General features: G+C 31.8%; 1 protein-coding gene across 3 annotated transcripts in view; it reads right to left on the reverse strand.

The window, feature by feature from the left end:
• Positions 1–27655, reverse strand: part of LOC132696186 (cordon-bleu protein-like 1) — a 108077-nt gene that overhangs the window by 75078 nt on the left and 5344 nt on the right. For 2 of the 3 annotated variants that reach the window (XM_060660875.1, XM_060660878.1), the window contains exon 2: positions 22647–23112. In XM_060660875.1, the coding sequence (XP_060516858.1) occupies positions 22647–22807 (161 nt within the window). In that variant the 5' untranslated portion in view covers positions 22808–23112. Of the gene's footprint in view, positions 1–10115; positions 10353–22646; positions 23113–27655 lie in introns of those variants that run through there. The other variant, XM_060660876.1, reaches the window with a different exon arrangement.

A 27655-nucleotide genomic window follows, 5' to 3' on the forward strand; every position in this document is an offset into this window, starting at 1 on the left:
CAGAGGATGGGTACGTGTTTTAAGTTATATTATACAAAAAATTTGCTTGGGCACAAGGGGGTCACAATGAAGCGAATGGTTAATAAAAGAAAATAATTCGTCGTATATATACACTGCTCTAATATTTACGAAGAATGAATGAATTTACGACGAATTTTTGGGAAAACATATAACCCTAAGTTTCAATTAAAAATACTTCAATTTTAATTATTTCCAATTTAAAAAAAAATAAGCTAGCAAGGGATTGTGATTTTAATTCAAGGTTCGAGTTTGTTCCCAATTCAAATGTTGCAACGAGATAATGTATTTGTAAATAATGCAGATAGACTACCGTGCTGAACGTTTTGCATTGCGTAATATCCGTTTTCTTTATTTTTTGCTTCTACAATTAAAACGGCCATTCAAAAATCCGGTTGGTTCATTACCCCGAAGGTCGGGACATTAAAAATCAAGAATGAAATTGCTCGCCGTCCGGAAATGTCGCTAATAGGAATTCCAGCCAATGTTAATTGTTATTATAAGCCCGTAAATATATTACGGCACAAAAATTATTATAACTTTGACAGACTTTAATTGTTTAGATAATAACAAACACCTGGAAAATTTAAATCGTGACGTTTTCGTTGACTGAACCTGTAGCCTTTGGTAGCTCCGATTCGGACATTTCCGGGATTTTATCGCACGGGTTTGGGAGCAATCGTATGTTTTCGGAGATATTTCCCACGTCTTGAATTTTGGCGTTTGTCAGTTCTGACGGTCATGTCAATGAATGTATTCGCGTTGTTTGGCGAAAATGTACCCAAAAACTAACGGTCGTAGAAAAAATATAGTATGCAACGCGTTCGGTAAACTTTATATTACTTACTTTATTAAACACTCTCTCCGCTGTGCTCCGCTCGTGTCAAATAAACTCGTGAGTCTAATGCCGTTTACTGCACTTGTTGCGTAATGTACTATTTCTACGCCCCCCTGTTAATTTTTTTTTTTTAACGAAATTACTTAATAATCAATGGTAAACGTTAAGTAAACAACATAACGTTTTAAAAGTGTCTTTTTCTACTCCCGTCTGTAAAATACCTAATTAACTACCGATCTAATTTCCCGCGGATCCGAGAAAATTCGGACATTTCCGGGATTTTACGGCACCGGTTTGGGAGCAATCGGATGATTTCGGAGATATTTCCCACGTCTTGAATTTTGACGTTTGTTAATTCTAACGGTCATGTCGATGAATGTGTTGTCTTGCGAAAATGTACCCAAAAACTAACGGTGGTAGAAAAAGTATAGTATGCAACATGTTCGGTAAACCTTTCATATCACTCGTTTATTAAACACTCGCTCGGCTCGTGTCAAATAAACTCGTCAGTTAAATGCCGTTTACCGCACTTGTTGCATAATATACTATTACATTAATATTTTGAATAAAAGTTCTAGACTGAGGTGGCTTTTATTTCATGAAAATCCGTTTAACACAATTAAATTAGAGCAAAAAATGTTCAGATTTTCACAGTTATTTAATGATTTATGACAGCTGTTTCGGCAACACCGTGCCTTTATCAAATACAAAATATGTAATAGATTGGAATATCTTGTTAGCTTATTATAAAATATCAAATACCAAAATAATCGTCAAACTTTTACATTTCTGAATTTAAATCCGAACTTTTATTTTTATACGCAGCATAATTTTTTATAGTAAATGCAACACGTTTCTATTTAAGTAAAACTTTTGCATGTCTGCGGAATATTCTTGGCTGGATTTGGTTTTAAAGAATTTCCAAATACCGAGGACCAGTTTAGTTCGTTTTAGAAAATACAAACTGAAAAATGTGAATGTCCAAAACACACACATAAACTTTTTGTGGTCATTGATTATGAATTTTCGAAAACACATGGACATTAATGTCTTACCAATCCGGAGTCTACAATTTGAAATGTGGATCATGTCTCACAATTTATGTCGGACAAACAGATAGAACATTAAAGAAACGCATTAACGAACATTAAAGGGACTATAAAAATAAAAGTTCGCATTCTAACTATGCCATTCATTTAAATTCAGAAATGCACAAGTTTGACGATAACTTTAATATTTTCCATAATCAATCAAAAAGCAAAAAACTAAATTGGTTGGAAACTATGGAGATTAACAAAATAAGATATTGGAATATCTTATTTATTACCAGAACAACCAGAATAACCAGAACAGAAGCGCGTGCGTTGGGGAATACAAAAAGAACGTAAATAGACCTTATAACTTTTGAACTAAAAAAGTATTTTTATTGACACTTATCTCAAACTAACTTAATATCAAGAAATTGGTTCTCTATACAAAACTGTTTCAAATCAGTTTAGTATGTTAGGATATATGGTTATTTTTCTCTAATTGTTTAAAAAGCTATTTTTTTATAATAAATTACTTTATATGCTTACTAGTTATGTCAATTTAAAAATTTAAATAGGAAAGCGCCCAGTGCCGTTCCTTTTTCAGAAAAACTGAAATTTTCGTTTTTATTTTAATTTCTACGTAAACATGTAAATCAAATTATTATACTAGCCTATGAACTAACCTATCTTCTAAGTGCTCGAAAGTACTATTTGGATAACTTTTGTTGTGTGGAAATTTGGTGGAAAACAATTTCTGCATCATATAAGTCCCCTTTTCTCTTGTAACCCATTTTGTTTTCTAAACTTTATAATCGTGATATATTGTTCATTAAAAACTTGCACAGTCTGGTCCTACCTAAGACCGACCTCAGCGCAATTTTTTCTTCTGAAAAGCTAAATGAAACTTTTCTAACCTAATTTAATTTCTTCATTTGGTTCCTAATAAAATGGCTTTAACCAAATCCAGTGCATACTTCGGTTTAAGTTGTTTATTAACAAAATGTATTCTTGCTTCATTTTATTTCTCAAAAATGTATCGCGTTCTGATTTTAGAAGAAAAATTTGCTGTAAGGCATTGGTCATACATTAATGTTCACGTATTTTGAAAAATTTATAATCAGTGACCACAAAAAGTTCACTTGTGGGCGGGTGTTTTGGACATTCACATTTTTCAGTTTGTATTTTCTGAAGCGAACTAAACTGGTCCTCGGTATTTGGAAATTCTTTAAAACCAAATCCAGCCAAGAATATTCCGCAGATATTCAAGAGTTTTACTTAAATAGAAACGTGTTGCATTTACGACAAACTTACTATAAAGAATTATGCTACGTAGTGTGTTTGTTTTTTCACATTACTTAGATTCAATCTTTACGTTACGGCGTGGACGGAGACCAATCAACACCAAATAGCGTAGGAGTTGGAGATTGACAAACCAATTAACTATTTTTTTCGCCTATTTTGCTCGTTAAACATTGCCCGGTCTCACTTTCGAATCTTGCGCGCCTGACTTTCTCCGCATTCTGAGGTTCACGCACGCATGTGCAACGGAATTATGCAACATAACTCAATGAATTATTATACACGGTGTTTAGGTCGCGTCTATCAAGGTTGTCGCATTCGCAGGTGGAGGAGGGTGACACGCATTGACCGACCTTGATTTGTGGCGCGAATTTTGTAACGTTAACATGTTACATTAAACCACAAGCTTGGCTTAATTACGTCGGTTATCGGTGTCACCACACTGCTTGCCAACTAGAATGTTTTTATGCGGATAATAACTAGTTAGAGAAATATTTCGAATACAAGCGAAACCACTGCAATAACAAGCAAGGACGTTCCACGCTTAAATTAAACGGCAAATGAAAATCATACTTTAAGGGTAAAAATACAGCCAAACGAAATTAATACAAACGAGTCTATCAATATTGCCTATGAAGTTATAACATACGAACATATTGGAATAGTACTACTAATATTATTGAAGGAATAATATGACCAGCATTTCCAGTCTATATACGGTTATACCTGGAACAAACGTTTAATATTAATAATACTAATAATAATAAAACGTAAAACGTAAAACCCAGTCGAGAAAAAAATTGAATTAAATGGCTATGATTGCAGCTTCCTCAAATAAAATAGAAAAATAATATTTCCATAACTAATCATCCGGCAGCAATATAAATAAATTATATATATATATATATATATATATATATATATATATATATATATATATATATATATATATATATATATATATATATATATATATATATATATATATATATATATATATATATATATATATATAAGTGTTCGAAGTGTTTTCGGAACGCGAGCATTGAAGATGCCAAGTGAGATTTTGGCGAAACGTCTGCAGGATTCCAGTCGGATGCAAGATTTGCAGGATTCCAGTCGGATGCAAGATTCCAGTCGGAGTTCAACGAGCGAACGGATGATATCCCGGAATATAGTGTCATCACATTTTTCCATCCGTGAATCAATACGTGAGAATATATATATATATATATATATATATATATATATATATATATATATATATATATATATATATATATATATATATATATATATATATATATATATATATATATATATATATATATATATATATATATATATATATATATATATATATATATATATATATATATATATATTCTCACGTATTGATTCACGGATGGAAAAATGTGATGACACTATATTCCGGGATATCATCCGTTCGCTCGTTGAACTCCGACTGGAATCCTGCTTCCGACTGGAATCCTGCAGACGTTTCGCCAAAATCTCACTTGGCATCTTCAATATGCTCGCGCTCCGAAAACAGAGTGTTCGAAGTGTTTTCGGAGCGCGAGCATATTGAAGATGCCAAGTGAGATTTTGGCGAAACGTCTGCAGGATTCCAGTCGGAAGCAGGATTCCAGTCGGAGTTCAACGAGCGAACGGATGATATCCCGGAATATAGTGTCATCATATATATATATATATATATATATATATATATATATATATATATATATATATATATATATATATATATATATATATATATATATATATATATATATATATATATATATATATATATATATATATATATATGGTTTAGTTCAATGTTAATTAGTAGTGGTTAAAAGTAGCTAAAAGTAGAGCCCAAGTTGTTATGACACTTTTCTGAGCAAAACCCACAATCAGGTCTAGTGTGTAATGTTAACGTATCGAATCGAATCATAAACTTGTACCGTTAAATTTAGGTTTTAGTAGAAAAAATCAACTTTACATAATTACGTTCGTTTCAAATCAAGCTCCGTATAATATGCAAATTTGAACTATGTTCCGGGAAACTTTGTGCAAACACCGCATCGATTGCGATACTTTTGGCTGCTCGTCCAAAGCTCTATTTTTTTTATTTCATTGTGCGAGATAAACATCCTCTGTGCGCCGACAATTTCCAATTTGTTTCCTTTATGTATCATCGGCGGAACAATCTCAAAACTGTTATTATTATAGTTACAAATAAAAGAAGCAATAAAAGAACAACATCCCGTACAAGACTAACGGTTATCTTCGCGTTTGGTCAGCGGCGTCGACTTGTAAGTTTATATCGTAAGTAAGTAACCGCAATGTCGGGGACATTCTTGCCTAAAAAGTATTTTTCAAATAGTAAAAAACCGAACAAATTATCCACTAGTCCTTTTCAAATGTTTTAAATATTAAGGTAGCTAAGTGTTATCTGTGGCGCGTCATTCTCCTTGTGCGCTGCCTTCCGATTCACTATGCCTGCATTTCTTCTTCCGTTTATTCATATTTCACAGTCTTACATATTTTTAAGAGTAAAGTAGTAAAGTCTACATAATATAACGCATTCCACATTGGATATCCCATAGTTTAATCTCACTAAAGGCACAAAAAAATACACTTCCGAATTTTTAACAAACTTTCTAATGACATTACTGGCGCACCAGTGATTTTCTAAATTCAGGAAAACATAAAAAAATTAAACCACTGCTTTTATAGAGTTGAGTCCAATTTGAAATCCTAAACTTTGCTCTCACTTTGTACACTTTTTTGTTTATATTTTTATTGTATCTCTTTGTTTATATTATTTTATTTCGCTATTATTTATTGCCTGGAAAAGCTGGGTCTGTCTAATTTCTTGACGTTTCTGGGAAGAAAATCATCCTCGGAGCTACTGTTCAACCCAGAATATGAAGTTTAAGTTTCATAAAAAGTATACAAAGTAAAGCGAATTTGAGACACTTTCACGACTGTTGGTGCGAGTTTGTTCGAATGCGATCCGATGAAAAGCAACAACGAGCTTGAATAGCATTGAATTCAAACGCAAATAAATAAAAGCTTTCTTCAGATTTTATATTCCACTCACGCAGAGGATTTTCCTCTAATAGTGGCAATAAATTTATTTACCTTTTACTTTTGCCGCATATTTGTATAACAGTTTTTAATTGTTACGTGCTATTGTTAAGCGGGGATCGTCGAGAACAAACAATGCAACAATACGGATTGTGTTCAGTTAGTCGGTAAGTTCGTTCACTCGTTAACAAATACTTGCGTATATTTAATCAAAGGCAAGAATTTTCTTGCCTGCTTCGTTGATCGTACGGTATGGCAGCCTTGGTAGGATTAATAATCGCTTGCAATCTCATCTGTAACTATATAATAGGAGATAAGATTGATGCTAGGTGTGCGCAATATAAAGCAGTGGCGTCTGCACATTTTTATTCTCTTAGGTAATTTTTTACAAATTTAGGTACCTAACAAGTACCATCAAATGGGTTTTTGGGATTTGGAATTTCATTATTTTTGGTTAGTTTCTCCAAATGCTCTAAATAGCTGCTTAAACATACCTTATTCTACAATTTTAAAGCGTGCCCACAATAAAGTTGCAATACAATAATATTGCAGTATGCAATTAATGCGCTTAGAGCAAGAAAACTAACCAAACTTTATCTGTATGTACGTTGAAACGTCTGCAATTTCGTGAATAATGCAGATGTTAAGCTGTTAATCCATAAAATGGTTTTGTTAAAAAAATGCTGTTTGCACCATGCTACTGGAATAAAAGAAATGCCGATTTCAACTGGAAGGTTATGGTGTGATAAGGCGTGGAGACAAATTTTATTAATAATAATAATTTGACTCAGAAAACAGTTTTTTTACAGAAGGGGAAATATTACGCAAAAGTTTCATAAACGCCATTTAGAGTAAACTGAGCAAATAGATAAAAAGCCTTTACCTTTAAAATCCTGAAGAAGACATAGTAACTTATATGTATAGAAAGTAAACTGCAATATTGCATGGTGCAATGAAGGCATAAAATAACATTATTTAATAATTCCAACTATTGTAAAAAAATAATTGGGAAAGAAATGAAAAGATTGTGAAAAATGTCCAATTAGCAGCAAAGCACAAAGGACGTGTACCAGTAGCTTCACCGTTTTACATAATAACGCGGGTTGTCACGAAACAGCTACTTATTTTTTTATCCATTATAATAGAAACGAACCTATACTCATTGTTAATAACATATTTATAAAGCAAGGTACGGAGTGTTTACGTAACTATAGTCACGGAAACTTGGGTACTTACCGATATATACCGTTTCTATAAATTTATTGTCTCTTTACGCATATTTGACGCGAAGACACTTTTATGAACTTTAAAGTTGGCGTGAAGGTTAGCATATACACTAACCGACGATTTTTAGTACAATTTCAGCCAACGAACTAATCCTACGAATATGCAAAAATGACAGATAATTTAACCCCACCACGACACTCTACCACACTGTTTGGAACGTGTACAGCCTGTACAATGAACTTCCCCCAACACTAAAAAAACTAAACTTAAAAAAACTTAAAAGGCAAGTAAACAAACTACTGCTTAGTGAAAAATAGATTTCCGTGCCTCAATCGAATTGCTCCTTCTTAATCGAGTACCTCACAATTAGTATTTAAAAATAATAATAATTGCGCTTTATACTTCCCAGTATTGCACTATGGTTGAAACTGTTGTTTTTATATTACCATTAAACTCGTCAGTTGTCTTCCCAAAATTACAAAATTTAATAATTAAACGTTTTAATTTACTTGAAAAAAAATCTCTCATCAGTTTGTAAGTTGGGTAAGATTTACGGGCGGGCTCTTGAAAAATTTAATTGCCTCCCAGCTCATTTTCACATTATGTTATAAATATATTTTTGGATGTGTTTTTTTTACCTTTGAAGATGCTAATGAATTATTGTATTTATTTTTGCTTGCAAGTCCTTTAACTAGCACATTTTGCTGACCTACAACTTTAAGGAAAGTATCGGTGTAGACCAACTCAAGTAAATGCAACTTTTGATAAAGACACGGTGTTGTCGAAACAATTGTCATGTAAAAATATATAATTTCGTGAAAATATTTCAGTTCTTATTTATTTTAACTGCAACTTATTGAATCTACATTAAGAGTTTGAAATCAGAAGATAATTAACAAATTGTCACCCAACATTCAATTCTCCACACACAGAAAGAAGCGCAAAATGGGTGTGGTTAATAACTAAAGGCATTTATTGTTAAAACACATCCCCTTAACAAAAAACAACTTTAACAATCTTCTGAGTCCGTTTCCGTATTCCAAATGCGGTTAATATTTACTAAAAGCAGTTTGGAATTCAATAATTATTTTACTAACTCTTAAAATGTCATTTCATGTTACCTCTACAGGTACAGATTTTGAGAAAAGAAAATCTGTTCGGTAAGAAAGCAAATGACACACGAGAAAAACTTTGTAAGCTTCAGAGACACGGGAATTTCGCCAGGCTGAAGCGATTTACATTCGAAACTAGAGAAAAAAATAACAATCGTTTTCACGGTTTACAATTTTGCCGCGATTTCTATACGTTAGGTTTTGCACATAAATTACGGGTTCGGGTTTCGTAAATGTCGGAAACGGCCATTTTTTTAGCCCGAATAGGAATTTCCGCATCAATAAGCACATCGCGGATATGCAATTTGGAAGAAAGTTTTTACGATTTTAAGAATTAAAGAAGGACTAATTATTAGTAAGAGGATTTTGTTTAAAATCGTTTTTAGTCAAGCACCTACTACTACTAGTACCACCTAATAACAATTAGTATAGTAAATTTTATATCTAAAATATTTCTTTAATAATATGAATTATAGAATAATTAATTATACTTAAATACTCCCTTAACAATAGATACTATAAAAAGAATTATACTTAAAATGTTTCCTTATTAATAAATTTTTATTATTTTTGCATTGTTAAAATTAGAATATAAAATATGAAACACAAATTTAAAAAATAATACTAAAGTATTTTAAGGTGATTTGAGTTGATATGAGTTTTGGTTAGGTGTTTGAGATGTTATTTTCTCATCGTCTTTTACACATGAGTTACACACTCTTAAAATTTTAGAACTGATATCATGTTATTCCAAGAAAATATTCCTTAAAGCCAGCAAAAGTGCAACAGTAGTAAAGTGAAGATGAAAATAAAAGTTTCAGTTGAACGTATTTAATACTTTTAGTAGGCGAAATATACATTTACTGTAGCTAAGCAAGTAGTGGATTTTTCACATAATCATTATTTAAATTTCAAACCGTAGAAAATGTACTAATCTATAAACATGGTCTCAAAGCCACGAAACTGCCAAAACAACAATAAAAATATTCAAGAACATTTAGAATACTTTTACTATACACTAATCATTTAAAACCACACCAGATGCCTTTTAATCATAAAATACATATATAAAATACACTGGGTCGGCGGGTTTGGCTAGCGGTTCGTCTTATTGAGAGTTAATTTTCTGCTAATGAACCTCGGCTATGAACGAAAATCAAATCTACTACTTCGCTGGTCAAAAAGAAGACCCGAATTAAAAAGTTAGTAAAGTCTGCAGTTACCCAATAACGTACAATTTTTATTGCTTCCAAAACTCGGGCTGGTGTTACTGGAATTTGATTTGAAGATTTTGTGTCATTTTCTAAGTATCGAAACATTTTAAAATAAATGAATAATAAATACTCAATATTCGTCGAGTTTGTCAAAGAAACTTAATCAATGGATGTCACTTATTAGTTGTCTAGGCTGTCAGGAGTAAATTTGATTTCCAAAAACTTTTACTTAAGTATCTTCTAAAGACCTAAACCATTTTGAAACTCTAGCAAATCCTACCTGAACATGGTCACTAATCCAACAATTAAAGTTTGCTATTAAACACCGCCGATTTCAATCACGAGTCGTTTAAAATGATATCACTTCAAATCGCGACCGCAAAAAAATCCACAGGATCCGGCAGTAAATCGTTATTGAAAATGTCCCTTCAGGGCAAATTTCGACTATAAAAGTAAACCATTTTCTATTACAAAAATGTCGGTTATTCTCCCGGCAACGGAAATAGGGCTATGCGCATCTGAATTTACTTTGTTTCCACGGTCAACTGTTTGAGCGGCAGCATTCATTCATCCTCTTATTTCGACCGTTACGCTTGAGAAAGAAAAACCAGCCAGGTAAAAACTCGGTATTGTTGGTTGCCGACTTCGTAAGCTTGAAAACTTACAGCGCGCCGCTCGGCTCATGCAATAAAGCAGAGTTCAAACGTAATTTTTTAACATTTCGCAAAAAATGTTTTTGACAAATACTCTTTTTAAACAAATTTATTACTTATGAAAATGAACCTTTGAAAAGCACAAGTATTTTCTTTCTGTATTATTAAAAAAAGATGTTCTCCCGAGAATTGAACAAGCGAATGAAAAGCTGTCACGTATTCTCTGCTTTGATCAATCGGTGCGAGAGCTGAACGCTAGATTCTCAGACATAAAAAGGAATTTCACAGGTACAACGGATCACCAATAATGAAGTACTTAAACGCATGCATAAGCAATAAGAATTATTAAACACCATCAAGAGGAGAAAAATTCAATATTTAGAAAAGAGGTACAGAAATAGGCATAACTTCGGCTCATATTATAGGGAACAGCGCAGGAAAAAGTTCATTAGAAAGACGCCAAAATTCACTCAAGAAGATGATTTGTCCGTTGACCTGCAGAAACTCTTTCGTGCTGCAGTTTCCAAAGCTAAATTGCTATTTGGATCGCCAACCTTCTTAAGGAGAGCACGTGAATAGATGAAGATGCTTTCATTTGTTCTTTAATGCACTAAAATATCCTTTTTGCAAAACAACACGAATACACTGACATGACCGTCAGATTTGACATACTTCAAAATTCAAGGCGTAGAAAATATCTCCGAAAACATCCGATTGCTTCCAAATCCGTGCGGTAAAATCCCGGAAATGTCCGAAGTGGCTCCGATTCATGGGAAACGAAACTGATGTGCTAAAGTGGCGCTTCCCGCACGCTAGATCGGTTTATAATTAGGTATTTTACAGGCGGGAGTAGAAAAAGAGCATTTTCACAATCTTTTTACAATTTGGGGACCAAAAGGATGTTGCTTTTACATTTTTCAGACTGGTTTGAAGTAAGTTGTGCGCAGTTATGTTAATTATATTAACACCAAAGTTAAATTAACATAGGAACTTTTTTTGGTTATAAAAAACCACGTCCCATCTACTTAATTTTCGGATAAGTGTTATTCATTTCGCCTTCTTGTTGTCTTGTTAAAGTTTTGGTTAGTTTGATGTCCAGTGCAAATAAATTATGTAACGTTAAAATTGTGAAAAGGCAACCTTACAAAAATAATTTCTTTTATTTATTTGGGCTACAGTATTTTCAGACATTTTTTTTTCAATTATCTTTTCGTTAAGACATTAAAACTGTTTTCACGACGCCTGGCAAATTTGTCTTGAGCCCTGTTTTTGTTTGCCCCATTGCTCATCACTTTTAAAAGCCCCATTCCGTCTAAGTGCGGATAATTCGGGTTACATTTATATCCAGGAATTAGGACGCAACAAACTTTTCTCATTATGCTTCGGCATTATGTCGTCCCGCTTTGGCGAATTTAGTCGTTATTATTACTTTGTCTAACGAGGCGATAAACAAAACACAGTTGGGAATCTATTGAATAGGCTATTAAAATTAAAGTCTTGAGAAAATTCTAGTCTGCGTTAAAAGAAAATTGTTTTCCTAAGGGATGAAATACAAAATTGAACTTTTTTGAGCAATTTAAGTTTTAAGATTCAAGCTGAACCCACTCCATCTTGTTTAAATCAACTGGCATTTGTTATTTAATCAGTGACGACAAAGTAACCTCAAAATTTGTGTTCAAGGTAATTTAATTTATTAGTAAAGTTTGAGTTATAGCAGTAAGTTATGATTTCAGATGGTACATTTTAGTGCTGGTAATTCCACAATAAAACTTTAACATTGTTATTACCTATTGTTATTCGGGAAAGCCCTTAACAAAAAATGTATTCTTGCTTGAATGACAGGGCAGGGATGGGCCAGGCATATTTCTTTCTTTATGATATATTTCTTGATATATTTCTGATTGCGGCAGTGTTGATTAATCGTTTTTACTGTGATTTTCAAACAACTTATTTTACGAGAATATAACAATGTCGCGTAGAAATAATTTTTCGCTTGAAGCAAAACAGGTTGTGAAATATGTGTATGAAATTAATAAAAATTAAACTTACTAAAATATTAACTTATTAAACAAGAAGCTTTAAAAGAAATCTGTCTACTTTCAAAAACGCCAATATGGCCGATAAGGGATATTACTAATGGGGGAGAATTGAAGAAAACGAACAAAAGTAGTGATTTTCAAACTCATAGACAATAGTGATCACGAACTAATAATGTCCTTATCAAAGCGAAGATGTTTCTATCTTGGATAAATTGAAAAAGAAGCTAGAAGAAAATTAAACCAATATAAATATGAGTCGCGTCACCCTCCATAAATTTGTTTGTAAAATGGGTTTTAAATACCGCAAAATAGACAAAAGGCAAGTAGTAATATAATCATACAGATTACGCACTTGCAGATTTAATTACATTCAAGAAATTAATAGATATACATTAGACAATAGATCCACAATTTAACTTGATGAAACATGGTTCTATGCACAAGACACTCCAGAGGACCAAATAAAGGAAAACGCATCATCATCATCAACTGCTTGCTGTTGTCTGTATAGAATATTAAGCATTCTAGCTTGGATTATCAAGTGCCGAACTTTTTGAAATTGGTTTCAAAACAGTTTTTTAAACAATATTCCCAATAACAGTGTTATTGCCAGGGATAAAGCAAGCTAACACAGCCAGCCGTCTGCTAAGCAAAGCATCAAGTTTTAGTTAGAAAATGATATTTATTTTAATTTCAGTTACAAAAATGCGGAACTTTTGGAAGTCTTAAATTCATATGCATTTATGCGACAATTTGGCTGAACAGACTGGGCATAATGTTTAAAGTGCTCCTCCATATCAATGCACGTTTAACTCCATAGAGCATTAGTGGAATCAAATAAAATTCCAGGTCGGAGCAGAAAATGTTACTCCTACTTTATGTCCCAGTGTTATAAATTTGACAAACATAATAATAACATACCAGTTGAGAGCTGGAAAAATTCTGTGCAGCACATTATAAAAATTGAGGATTCTTACATTTCTATTTAATTAATCTAAATGACGACTCTGATAGTGAAACACAATTAGATTTGGACATTTAGAATAGAAATGTAAGTATGTATAGGTATTTCTAGCTGTGAATTTATTGTATATATTTAACGTCTTTATTTTTTCTTAGTGTAATTTAATAACATTATATCCACCTAAATAAAGAAAAAAAAATTGTTTCCAAAACCTTTCAGAGTCCATCCCTAATGTTCTGGTCCTTTAATACCTACGGGACCCGAGTTTAATTGCCGTCGGCAGGTAACTTCCATAATTGCGGGCCTAAAATTGCATAGCATTCATTTTTTTCAATAGTAGTTAAACAAAATTAGGTCTTAAAACAGCACAAAAAAGAGCATTATCCAACCTATCCATTTCACATCGTAAAAAAAAATGGAAATGATGGAAATTAGACTTTGAATATTGCGTTTACCAAATATTTTGAATATTTAGTTTATCCTTGAACATTTTCATAAAGTAAAAATTAACATTAAATGTATTTCCCTCCCGATCACGAAACTTATTTAATTGACAACGGTTGTATCGTATTTTATTGTTAATACTCAATTTTCAAGAAATAGTGAGATGGCCGCCATGATGGAAAATGGAAAATTAAGGTTAATCGGACGTTGACGTTGGCGTAAAACGTACGGATTATTCAGCTGGATTTGCATACAATATCGATTCGTGCGGCATTAGGATCAAAGAAAAAAATTTAGTATGGTTAACATTATTTAAGCCGAGGAATTGAATTATACGCACTTACTATGTACAAAACAATGGCGTAACTGCTATTACTTCAACCGAATAAAATCCGATTCGTCTCTCATTTATTTATGTTTAATTAGGTATACAGAATATGTTACAACATGTAGACCTTTTTATATTACTTGAGAGTGTTAGGTCGCACTGAAATAAATTTCTCAGAATATTCTCAGAATTATGTTGGGCAAAGGGTCTCCATAATTAATATATAAAAGGATGGGATTTATTTATTTATTGTTGAGTGACAGATGTTTCGAGTTTGCAGTGGTGGGTTTTTAGTGGTAAGGGGTTTTAGTGAGAAGGCAACACTTAACAAGACATGTTGACGAAAAATCTCTTACATTGCCTTGTTTCTAAGACGAAAGACGAAAATGAAAATGAAAAGAGAACAGGAATTTTGATAATGTTTGCTAATAAGTTGTTTTCTAAGACTTGGACTGTATATTCTAACAACTACAGACTATTAATGGAGTGTTAGTAACTAACAAATTATACCGATAACTGATGGGATGCTCGCCTACAGGAGATGTATTGACTTCTAGTAAATAATAAAAATTCTATGAAGCTTGTAAACAACAGGAAATTTATTTCTTATACTTCAAGCTTTTGACCTACTTTGGAAACTTCATCGAGAAACCCAAAATAGAAGGCTAAACATTCTATAACATATTTATGTATAATTTGCTAAAAGTTAAAAACAGTTTACACACCACTCTTTTGTATGTATAAGTGAAAACTTTTAATTATGATTACAATACGTACAGAACATGAAATACTCTAAATACTGAGCCAAAAATAGGTTAAATTGGAGTAACTTTATTGGCTGTAGATTATGAGATGCTGATACCAAAATAACACATCGACAAATGACAATACTGCATTAAAAACAAGGAAACAATTAATTAGGTTATTTAACACATGGTCAAGTGAACAAAACACCAAGGAGGAGAATGACGTAGCTCAAAAGGTATTGCTACAGAAATGCAACTTAACCAAATTCTTAATATACATTAAAGAAGGTGACCGAAACATGCTACCAGCAGCAATGTTGCAAAATACGAAATACGAAACTTATTTGTTTCAGTCTGTAAGTAATGTAAGAATATAAGTAATATCGAACTATTGTATATCTAGCTGATGATAAACTTTTATTTAAATTTCAGCCAAATCGAATAAAGATAGGAAAAACAGTTAATATGTTTGCGCATTCACCATTAGTCAAGATATTCGTAATCCAAAAAGTTCAAACATTTCAATAAGGATTTTTTTATATTGTGCCTTTAAAACAGTCGATAATACCATATTATAGCACACGTTTTATAAATGACACTTTAATCATGTCTAAACATACACAAACGGAGAGAGTATTTAATAAAAAAATGTTTGAAGAAGTTTATAATAACATGTTGCATACCATGCTTTTTCTGCGACTATTACTTTTTGGGTATAATTTTACAAAACGCCAGGCATACAAACATCCTGACTTAAGAGTTTAATGAAGCTGACATTTCAGAGTAGACATTAAATATATATATATATATATATATATATATATATATATATATATATATATATATATATATATATATATATATATATATATATTTTCAACGTGATTTAATTGTTTGGAAAGCTATTACTGTGTATTTAACTGTTTAGGTTTAGAATGAATTATTTGAAAGAACAATTTTCAAAGAGTTTGTCTTTATTCAGTTTGCTTATCAGCAAAAACATAACTGTTATTTTTCCACTCTGCTGAACGCTTACAAGTTATGTAACAATGCTGGCACCATCCGTACGTATGGCAACATTTACTTTGCTTTTATTTGTTTTGTCTCAAGGGTGAACGAGGCAAAACAGATAACTTTTTAATCGAACTGCAACAATGAAATCGTTTATAATCAGTTCAAGGTAGGCAAAGAGCACGTTGCTGCAAACATGTTGCCGTTTTACGCAGAGCCCGTAACAATTATCGATGGTAAAATATCGAAAACTCCTCATCGGTAACTGAATATTTGCCCGTATTGCTACCTAAGGTTCCTCTTTTGTGCCAGAATTCTAAATCATAAAAGCAACGAGAAATTTGCCCGGAAGCTATTAAAACTTACAACGTTTGGCAACGCTGCGAGGATTGTTTCGTGTCGCATTCTTGGCAAGGTAAACGTAGATTTCGTGGTAGGGTTCGATAACGAAAATCAAAGCTTGAATTGTATTTATGGAATTTGTCAAGTTTGCTCTGTCCTCGTCAAAAAACTTAATAAACTGAACAGGCGCATTATTGGAAGAAATTTAAAAAAGATTATTACTGAAAGGAACAAAAAAGCAGTATGGTATAGCCGAAACGCTGAACATAGGCATAAAAAATAGGTCCTTTCCCAATATTCTAAAGTTATTTTCTTTCCGATTAAAATAATGTAGTTGGTTGGAAAAAAACATTATTTTCTAATTACCTAAATTTTTCTGAAAATAAAATCAAAAAGAGTGAAGCTATTATTATTATTTAAAACTATTATTATTGTTTAAAACCTTAATTCCAGTAAACTTGACTAGAAAGAATGCAATTTTAAGAAATCTACTACAAACTGTATCTAAACGATAAGGGTTTTTGCACTATTATGCACTAACAAAAGATTAAAAATTTCGCCATTGCTTCAAATACGGATTCCTCCACATATAACGCACATTTAACTTTCACATAGGAGCTAAAAACATCGCTCACGTAAAGGGAAATATATTGTTTTATTTATTCGAAGAAAAAAAAACGATTTATCCTCCACAAATTAAAACATTCATAAATCATATGGTCGTAATATATTCACCGTTATCTCCCACATACATTTTTCAGAACGCCGAGAACAGGAGAAGAGAACGTTTTCCCTTAAAATCCAGGTTAACGTTAAAAGCACCCATAATAGATTGTCATTTTTTCAAGCAAGCCCTTTATCCGGATATTAAAAGATATGACTGCTGATTCTGGTGTACATTTTTTTTACAATTTATTTTCGGTACATGTTATGATTTATTAGTTACAACTTGGATACAAATTATTATATAGGTACAGATATAAATTATTATATGGTTGGGTTTGCAAGTTCCTATTAAAATTAGCTTTGAGACTGAGTTGAAAATGTTTTCTCTGTTTTCTTTATATTACGCACCTATGAGAAGCTAACTAGACTATCGAGATAAAAAAAATAGTTTCAAACTTAATAAATCAAATTTATATGTACTTAAACATGTGTAAATTTGCTATGAACGACAAAATTACAGGCTCAGTTTGCAATTCCGTAGTGTCTGGGCTGGGGTGGGTAAACAAAACGATTTTTTTTGCATCTGACACACAAAAACTATTTGCTATTTACCTCTAGAAAGTACTTACCACGTATGAGCTCTTAATATTATTGGGAAGATTATCCTCATTATAGTTTTCCGGTTCGATCAATTCTAGGGTTGAAAAATTTGAGATCGATCAAAAGAACATCAATTCGATTATTCCAAATGATTTCAGTGACTTCGTTTCTCGAAAATCACTGCATTTGTTCAAAACCTTTTACCAACCATTTGATTTTCTTGATATTGACATTGCATTGTGGGGTTCATAGAGTTATAAGGAAAATGAAGAGTATTTCAAACAAATGAAAGTTGTCAATGACGCAGCAGAGTGTGGAGTAGCGTTGGTCACTAAATATAATCAGTGTTGAAGAAAAACGAAGAACAGTTTCAATATTTGCTGCAAGTTGTCAAAGAACATCGAGGACTATTTCCTGACTGTAATAAAAAAATCATTTTTAATTTTCATTTTTTATTCATTCATTGATATCTTTTGAATAAAAAACTTTTTTTCCGGAAATAGATAATAAATAATCTCATTCAATGAATAAATTGAAAATATTGATTAAAAACTATAAATATAAGTACCCACCGGGATTACAATGCAAATATCTTCAATCTTAATTATTTATTAACCTTTTAATTAATTAATAATTATTTTTGAGTCATTAACAAAATTCAGATCAAAAAGTTATTTTTCTTTAAATTCTTCAATCTTTGACCTCGAATATTTTTGAAATGGTTCGATTTATCGAAAAACTATAAGATACCATTTTTGTAGACTGTGCAATTTTCTATAAAAATGATTAATAATCTATTGGCGATAATATATGATTATTTATCTACTAAATCGAAAATACAAAACTGTAATGAGGATAATCTTCCCATTAATATTAAGAGCTCATATGTGGTAAGTACTTTCTAGCAACTAGTTTTTGTGTGTCAGGTCCAAAAAAAATCGTTTTTTTTTACGCATCCTAGTCTGGGCATAGCCACTAAACAGGCTGTTTAACTTTGATCCAAAATAATTCCGAACGTCTAGAATGAAATTACACTGTGTATAAATTAGGACTCACAAACTTTTCCTGTTTGTATGGTTGTCAATTTTCCCGAACGAGGCACTATTATAACCAAAAATCGAAAGAAGAAATTATTATTATTATTTTAAAATTTTAATGTAAAGCAATTAAAACTATGAATAAAAGTAATAGTAACAATATTTTTATCTATTAATTGAACGTGTTATTCTTGAGGACGATTACAAAAATCGATATGGCAACGTCGACCACGGCATACCTTTAGTATCTGTTAAAACTGGTTTGCTCTTTGTACAGTAAATAGAATAACATTTTTTTCGAAGTCAAATGGATAATTGAAAGGCCGTTTGGATTTGCCCTATATGGCTCTGGTGTTAGACCGAAATAAAACAAAATAGCTGCCGAGTGCCTACAAACATGGCCAAGTAAAATTAAATGATGACCGAGAAATGGTCTAGATATCGAAATTTCAACATTATTTAATGAAATGAGTACTGTGCTTATGCAAAATAGCAGTTGTCAATTGATTGTCAATAAAAACAATCAATTCAGTGCTTTGTTTATATTTGTTTTATAGAATCGCACAGCTATCGGTGTATGATTTAAGATTTACAATTCAAAAGTATGTCTATTTCTTTATCGATATTCCGACAGTATATTCGACAATGTATCCAGATTTTCACAAATATATTAAATTAAATTGAATAAAAAATCTTAGTAGCAAAAATAATAACTATAAATAAAGATCAAGCCGCGAATTAAGCAGCCAGGAATATGAAAACAAGACAACACCATAAAGGGTTTGCATCCGTTGCTGCAGATACGTTAATATCTCGATATGAACTAATCATTTTCTTACAAATTTGGCACCTAGGCACGATATTAATACTAACAATGTGAGAGTATCTCTAGAAGCGCATACAGAGCAAGAAAACTAATTCATCACTTAATCATTGACTTATAAACTAAAAAATATTCAGATGGCCACCTTTAAACCCCCTTCTAAGTAGACACAATCCCATTCTGTAAGCCAGAAACTGGTCAAATCTCTTTTGAATACAGTCAAGCGACTGAATGCGAGATAAGAAGTAGACATGCTTCCAGCTAAACAGCAAATGAGATTTCTCTTAAAAGTTGCTGTCTGTTCGACAGTCAAAATTTTAGTGGAAGTTTCTCGAAATAGGCTCGTTATTGTTAGCAACGGCAATATCCGTTTTTCTATTTGCAATTTATTTTTATCCAACATTTTTCTAAGGTAATACCAGCCTTATACATTAGATGTGAGTAAAAAAAGACCTCTGTAAAGACATTTGCCCTGAAACGCCAAATCGGTACACTGAAATTAAAACTATTCCTTTACTGGACAACCACGCATATCGCTTTAATGATACCAGCAAGAAACCCGCATTCCGAAGAACGCTTATTGTATTGTAATTAACGCCTTTAATTAAAACAAGGACTGACATAAAAACCGATTTGTCACTGGTATTTTGTAACCGTTTCATAGGAATACCTTTAAAAGAATATATTCATCAGGGTATTCCCTGAACGCGTTGACTATGTTACTACTTGATTCTTTATTTATGGCAGAGCTACAGTCCTAATTTTGTTTTTTGCTCAATAAAGCAAGCTAACAATTATATTATACACTTACATTTCCATCAAATTGATTTAGCATTGAAACTAAAATCATTAGCAAAATTAATATTTACGTTTAATAAAAACTGAAAAGTACTGGAAATGTTATGGCGTGCAAATATTCAAATACAGGATGTCAAATTAATATTAGTATATCATTTTTTGGTTAGTTTGTTCAAAATTAAGAAAATAATATTATAATATAAAAAAATAACATTGAAGGTTGAAATTTTATATCTCAAAAATTTGTCAAAAATGCTGTATAGTTAAAAATCAAATTTTCTTTTGGTTGTCTAGTTGCTTCGGCAGCTTTAGTTTCTCAGAGATATACTTTCAAGTTACTATGTGCAGATTATTATAAAGGTATCTTATATTCCTTTCTTTCATTCAATTTATTTAAATGCAAAAAACAGATTTCGATAAAAAATGAAACTCTAAACGTTCTAATATTCGAAAACTTTCGTTTTTAAACAAAATATTACAAAATTCCAATTTCTCAATCAAATATACTAATCACCAATACAGAACATGTAAAAAATAATAAACAAAATTAGAGAGAAAAGTTGTTTGGCTTCAACTATACTATACAGGGTGTTTGTATTATAGTGGATAAGTAACAATTTTCTTATTATGAATAGAACACTCTTTAATTCGCTGGACATATTTCATATGTAATAACTTTTAATATACGTATTTACCGTTTTCGACATGTTTTTGAATTTTTTGTCAAAATTTATGTTTACGAATATAAATATCGATTTTTCATTTTTGGGGTTGATAATAATATCGGCCAAAAACTAACATTAAGGACATGAATAAAAAATTGTCAAAAACTCATTTTTCTTATTTTTATGGTTTTATTGTATTTGACATTTAAAAAAGTGTTTTGTTTTCTATTCCAAAATATTGTAGATTTTAAAATATTAGCAATAAAACGTTTTGCCATTGTAAAAATACTAAACGGATACGAATTGGTCAAAAGGATAAAGGCAAAACATGGCAAAAAAGAAATCAAGCACTTCATAGATCTTATTAAGAAGGTCTGATAATTAAGTTATCAACATATCATTTTAAAAATTATTTTTTATTTTTAAAATAGATATTTGATATTAAAATTAGATATTTGATGACAAATATTTAAACATTTTTGAACCGTTAACATTAGGCAATTAGAAGAAACTTTGAATGAAAAAACGTCGTATTGCTAATATTTCGATATCTACAAATTTTTCAAATAAGCATCCTTATACAGAATCACCATTTTTTCAGTTAGGAATGCTATAAAACTACAATGGTTGTTTGGATTTGAAAAAATTGCTTTTAATGATGTTTCACTAAAATTTTTCATTTCATTTTTAAAATATCACCACAGGTCATTAAGCAGAAAGTTGCTCTCTACAAAAAAATCAGCTTCAAATATATAGTAAAGCCTTCCAGAGGATTGATGGATATATTTTATATATGAACAAAGTTCCCATTAACTTAGGTTCGCTTTTCCAAGATACAGCGGGCAAAAGATTTTTTTAAATATAAAAATTAATTCAAATATCTACCCACGGATTTGTTAAAAATTTGGCAGCGTTGTTTCTAGTGTTAAGAGCCTGATTTGATCCTAACTAAATAAAAATTAATCATTACTTGATATGCCACTGACAAAAATGTACGCCCTGAGATGGAAGTACTAAAACTACAACGTTTGCGTGTTTTGAATTTTTCTCATATATTTATAGCTTTTATATTTTCTTTTGTCATAAAAACATTTTTCAACATTGCAATTCGATTAAAATGAACTTAATATTTATGATTTACACAAACTATTGAAAGTGACCATCTCCAGCTCAGATACAGGAATCCCATCTTCTTCTCACGGTGAAGTCTCTCAATAATACCAGGGTCGTCTCTAATTGAGTTGCACCCAGTAATAATTTCATTTTTTTAGGTCCTCTACATTTTACAGAACTGTAACGTAAACCAAGGACTTTATCTTAATGTAAAAAATTTCAAACAAATCAATGGGGCGAGACTTGAATTAATTTAAGAAACATTAAAAACAACGCATTTTCAGATTTACATTTATAGAAACTTTTTTCATAAAATGAAGTGAGGAATGCACCTCCTTAACTATTGCCGCGTCTTTTTTAAGCACTCTGTATAAAATACGTTCCCAGGAATTCAAAAATGCCTTAATATACAATTTAAAATAAGAAACTGGTTATTTTTCCACGAAAGTACACAAACACTCCGTATAAATCTACACGCTACAAACACAATATTTTAAAAGTATAAATGCAGCAACTTTTGTCAACGGGCCGCGAAAGCCTTAACCAAGCTTTTAATTTTATCTATAAAACTACAATCCCTACCTTTCGGTTTTCGAAGCCACTCGCAATTTATAGTCTGCGGCATTCGGCAAACAGTAGGTCCGCTTCTTCTTCTTCTTAAGACACAGCACGTTGGCGGACAGCATCGTTTTCTTCCGTTTCTTGCAGACGCAGTTCAGTAACGATGAGCACGCCTCCCGCATTTTGACACCCTATCGCACTACTACATTTTTGCTCGTTCCTTCGGTGAGCCGGCATGCGAAGCGCGAGAGTTTTTTCGAGCATAAAGGAAACTTATTCGTTGCAAAAGACGTCACGGCAACGAAGATGCGACCAACTGAACGAGATATCCATTTCGCAGTCTTTTTTTTTCCTGCCAAGATGTTTGTTGACGACAAGGTCACTTAAGTCAGAGTCAAGGCGATTCCTGATACGCACTGCCGAGTCTGATAGTTATTTAATTGATCGACGGGTAATGAGGCGGCGTGGAGGTAGTCTGAAGTCCAATCTGAAAAAAATTATACACGCAATGATATTAATGAAGGAGAAAACTGATTTGCAATTAATTTATTATTATGAAGTTTATGAAGAATTAATAAAATGAACAGTTTGGCATATTTCTCAAATATTGGGTCAAAGTAAACAACAATTCATTATTAAAGCTTTTAAATGTCACAGCTCGATTCAGATCATAGCCTTCTTTACATCTTTGTCAGTGGAATTTTTAGGTTTTCCTTTTGTTTGTCTTGTCTTGGAATCCACTTTCACAATTCATCTTTAAACCCCTACCCTAAACAGTCCCTAAAAATCTTAAATGGAAATGGAGCTATTGCTCATGCTCGAGTTTTCTCTTAAATCAACCGATTCGGTTTTGAGAAAATTGGAAAAAAAAACAATTTATTAATTCCCAAATTCTCCGTTGCTATTTTCAACCTTTTCACATTGAGATAATAACAAAATACATTACAACATGATACATCAAAGCCAATTAAATGTCTATTTCGTCAAAGAATTGCTGAAGCAATATTTATTGCTGGTAATTTCTTTAGTAAAGAGCATTTGAAAAAGAAAGTTTTTTTTTAATTTTTATGGAAACAATATCGAATTCTTATAGTGGGCTACATGCTTTAAGGTTCTGAAAAGATACTTGAGGAAACTCTTATCGTTTGCTACCAAGGCCAAAAACTTAGGAGTAACGGTGGAGTGAATATTTCAAATTTAAGTAAAATAACTTACTTTTACTTAAGACTCTATATGCCAATAAGCATGTATTGACCTTTAAAATTAGGAAAAAACTCTGTCAGTCATATAGTGTATCTGTATTGTCATATTGCCTCGTATTGTTTTGATCGTCAACTCCTTCAAAAAATACAATACAACTGTCGTAGGTTTGTGTATGGCTTATGGAAATATGACCACGTGCCCATTAAAATTGGATTGTTGCAGTGATTGAGAATAGACAAGTTATTTAAATACATCTACGCTGGCTGGGGGATCTTAAAGGCTCTCTATCATTATTTACAATTTTTTAAAAAAAATTCAGGTTTCCTAGCGATCTAACAACAAAACTCAAACGGAAAGTTGCAAACCAGTTCAATCATCCCTTTCTCGAAGATTTTGAACCGGCAATAATAAAAGCCCCTTATTTACTTAATCTAAATCAAAATCGCTTAATATAAACAGTTCTTATGTAATAACTAAGGCGTCTCCGCGATAGCGAAACGCTTGTGTGTGTGTTAATATAAAAATTATAAAACTTATTATGCCGATATCGTAACTCGAAACCTGCTCAGTTATTAAACAATTTCATAAATATGCAGAGCCCGAACCTTCTTGCTAGAACGGCAATTACAGAGATCGGTTGTTAATATAAAAACGAACAAAATATGCGCAAACCTTATTCATGAATCAGCCATAATGTGAAAAACTTATTATTGTGGTTTAATCGAACGAACGGGTATCTCATTAAATAAACAAGAAATAGGTGCGCATATCAACTACGAAGTACCACCTGCACTATCCGTTAGTTCTCCCAATTCTAAAGACTTATTGGTAGCTACATCACATTAGTTATTTAAAAGCGGTACCAGTTAACACCCTGTACAAATCGACTTTCAAATAAGTACTCCACCTTATTCTACCCAAATTCAAATTCATCCCGTACTTTGAAAAATTTAAAATCTGCACCACAAATTACAGTGATTTACAGTAGCAATTATTTAACACGTTGTCTGCTACGGCAATTTGTATAAATCTGGCTAAAAATGACAATTTGACTGAAGCATATTATCTTATTAAAAACTCGGATTCTAGTCCATAGGTATCATCAAAATAATAAAAAAGGTTTTTTTTTAATGGCTTACGAATTATCTCGCAGTTTTAAATCCTTTTTTTAAAATTTTCTGTTAAAAAACCAGCATTTATTTTTTGTTCATTTGTCGCTGGAGATAACTCGTAGCTTTTGGTCCTACAAAAGACCAACCAGTTATCTCGTAGGCAGTAACATCTCTAGCTTTCGACACGGCCTGCCTCACTATTTCAACAATATTTTCCCACTGTTACGATTTTTCAAACCTGGATTATAATTTACCTCTGAGAAAATAGGTAATTTCAGGGTTTTTCAGATTTTGTGTAATAAGAAAAAAATAAGAAGTCGAGGTGTTTGTTCATTTATGAATTTTTCAAAGCGGGTAACTGGTTTTCGAGAAATAATTTTTTCTCGGAGCCATACAATTATGGTGTTAAAGGTTTGACCGTGGTTCAATGTTGCTGCTCGCTCTCTGCATTTTAATTGTGTAAAAATAAACAAGTATTTGTTTAATTTTTTACTATTATTCAAAAATACCTACATTGGAGAGAGAGAACAACTTGACAACAATGGAGTGGAGTCAGATATGCACCGAATGAATATAAGAGATACAAGTTATGGTTTAAAAAGCAAGACATTTACTTTCCGTCAATGCAAAAGTTATAATTGCTGTATAAACGCTTGACAGTAATTGAAATGAATTTATTGGTTGAATGAACGAATATGTTGGGTAAACCCAACTTAAGCCTCTATAAACTTCAAAGTCCAGTAGTGATCAATTACGCAGATCCATTTAGCAATGACAAAAGCTTTTGATACATTGCAAAGCAGTGCATTCAAGGCAAGCATCTCACATAAAGCATCATATTATGGTAAACAAATTTACCAATCTTAGGGTAAATTAATTATTTGAAACATCGAAAGTACATTTTCACAAAATTTAAATTGATAAGAAGATATCATCAACATTAATTAAAGAAATACGTATTACCATTGAATTCATAGAAATAAAATGATTTTTAATGCTTTTAACAATTTTGAAACAACCTTTACAATTTTAAAGTAATATAAAAAATTAACCATACTGAACAATGGAAAAAGTTTTTTTGGACCCAATATGTCGCGCTGTGTGACATGTGCGCTGTATATTTCGATATAGTTTACTACTAGTTCAACATTAACGAATCCTACACGTATCTGCACGGTGAAGAAGACATCCATGTCGGCATATAAAGAAACAATTCAATAACGGAATAAAACGACCTGCAACAGTTACAGACAAGATGTGCATGTCGCTCGCAATACCGCTGAAAATAATGACATACTGCATGTAAACAGCAACGTAATGTTTCAACTTCCTTGAGACACGAGCTCGCCTTTTTTCATTTGATGCTTTAGAGTTTTAAATTTCATTCCAAGAGAAATTGAAAATCCTATTATATAGCCATTTCTGATACCCATTACTTATAAAGCTTGTATTAATTAAAATATCACCGCTTTTAAATAAATATTGTTAGAGCAATATCTATGTAGATATGGACAGTTAATAAATATTTCCTAATTTAGAACTGCGTTTATAGTCGTATGTAAATATATTAAATGAGAACAGCTTAAGTGACGTTTAAAGAAAACAATGCTGACATTAAGTTTAATTAAATCACCGTAGAACAACAGCTTACCAGAAACACAATTAAACCAACTTTTTAATTCTCAGCAAACATTCACTTCAACGTATATATCACAATACTGTCACAATACAGAATGGTCTATTATATGTATACTTAGTCTAGCCTGACCCATTAAAGCACAAGATAAAAAAGCTTTTTCATGAGTACGAAAGCACTATTGCATAAAACGAAAACCGGACTCCTACAAAAAATTATTTAACAAGCAGGTAAGTTTGCTTAGTTGTATCTTTAAAATTTCTTAATAATGAGAAGACGTATTAAATCATGTAATGAAAAACAAGAGAAATTGTGAAAATATGGAATATTACTAAAGTAAAGGTACCACACACTGACGCACAACTACAAACTTCACAAGTAATCAAAATTTCAATCATGTCATAGTGTCGACTAGTCTTCGCTCTATGTAAAAAAAATATTCTCATTTGACTAGAGTTAAAAAACTCGTGGCTTAAGTTTGGTTTACAATACGTGTCGCATAATACACTGTTAACCAAGATCTGCATAAAAAGTCTTTAATCACGAGCTTGCCAAAAATTTGAGGACAGGAAAATATTGATGTATATGGCTGAACTTTCGAATTGATGTTATTGTCACATAGACACTACGGTATCGGCCATCCAGGCAACATTTAATTTATGTTCCAACCCGAAGTCAACGAACCTTAAATCGCTTATAAATAATATTAAATATTTTCCTCGTATGTTTGTTAATAGTACCATCCATAATTCACCACAATTACCAACCACGAATGGTTTCCGACTTCCACACAATTGGCGTCACTCCAAATTAGTTTTCTAATAACATGTCTAACGCGTTTTAGTTGTACTGTCACGTATCATAAACTCATATTACATAATTAATGATAGGCTAGGCTATAATATCACGCTATTTTAAAGGCGAACGGTTTCAACTTCCTCCCAAAAATATTTTGAATATCGAAGATCCTCAATGTGAAAGTGTATGCTATTTTCTAGCGAATTATAAATTGGACCCCCCGTATGTCGGGTCTATTCAAACCAGTGCAATAAAACGAGTTTAGTAACTTAATTAGGTTA

The sequence above is a fragment of the Cylas formicarius genome, unplaced genomic scaffold, assembly GCF_029955315.1.
Source record: "Cylas formicarius isolate icCylForm1 unplaced genomic scaffold, icCylForm1.1 PGA_scaffold_1__22_contigs__length_36826433, whole genome shotgun sequence".
Lineage (NCBI taxonomy): Eukaryota > Metazoa > Arthropoda > Insecta > Coleoptera > Brentidae > Cylas > Cylas formicarius.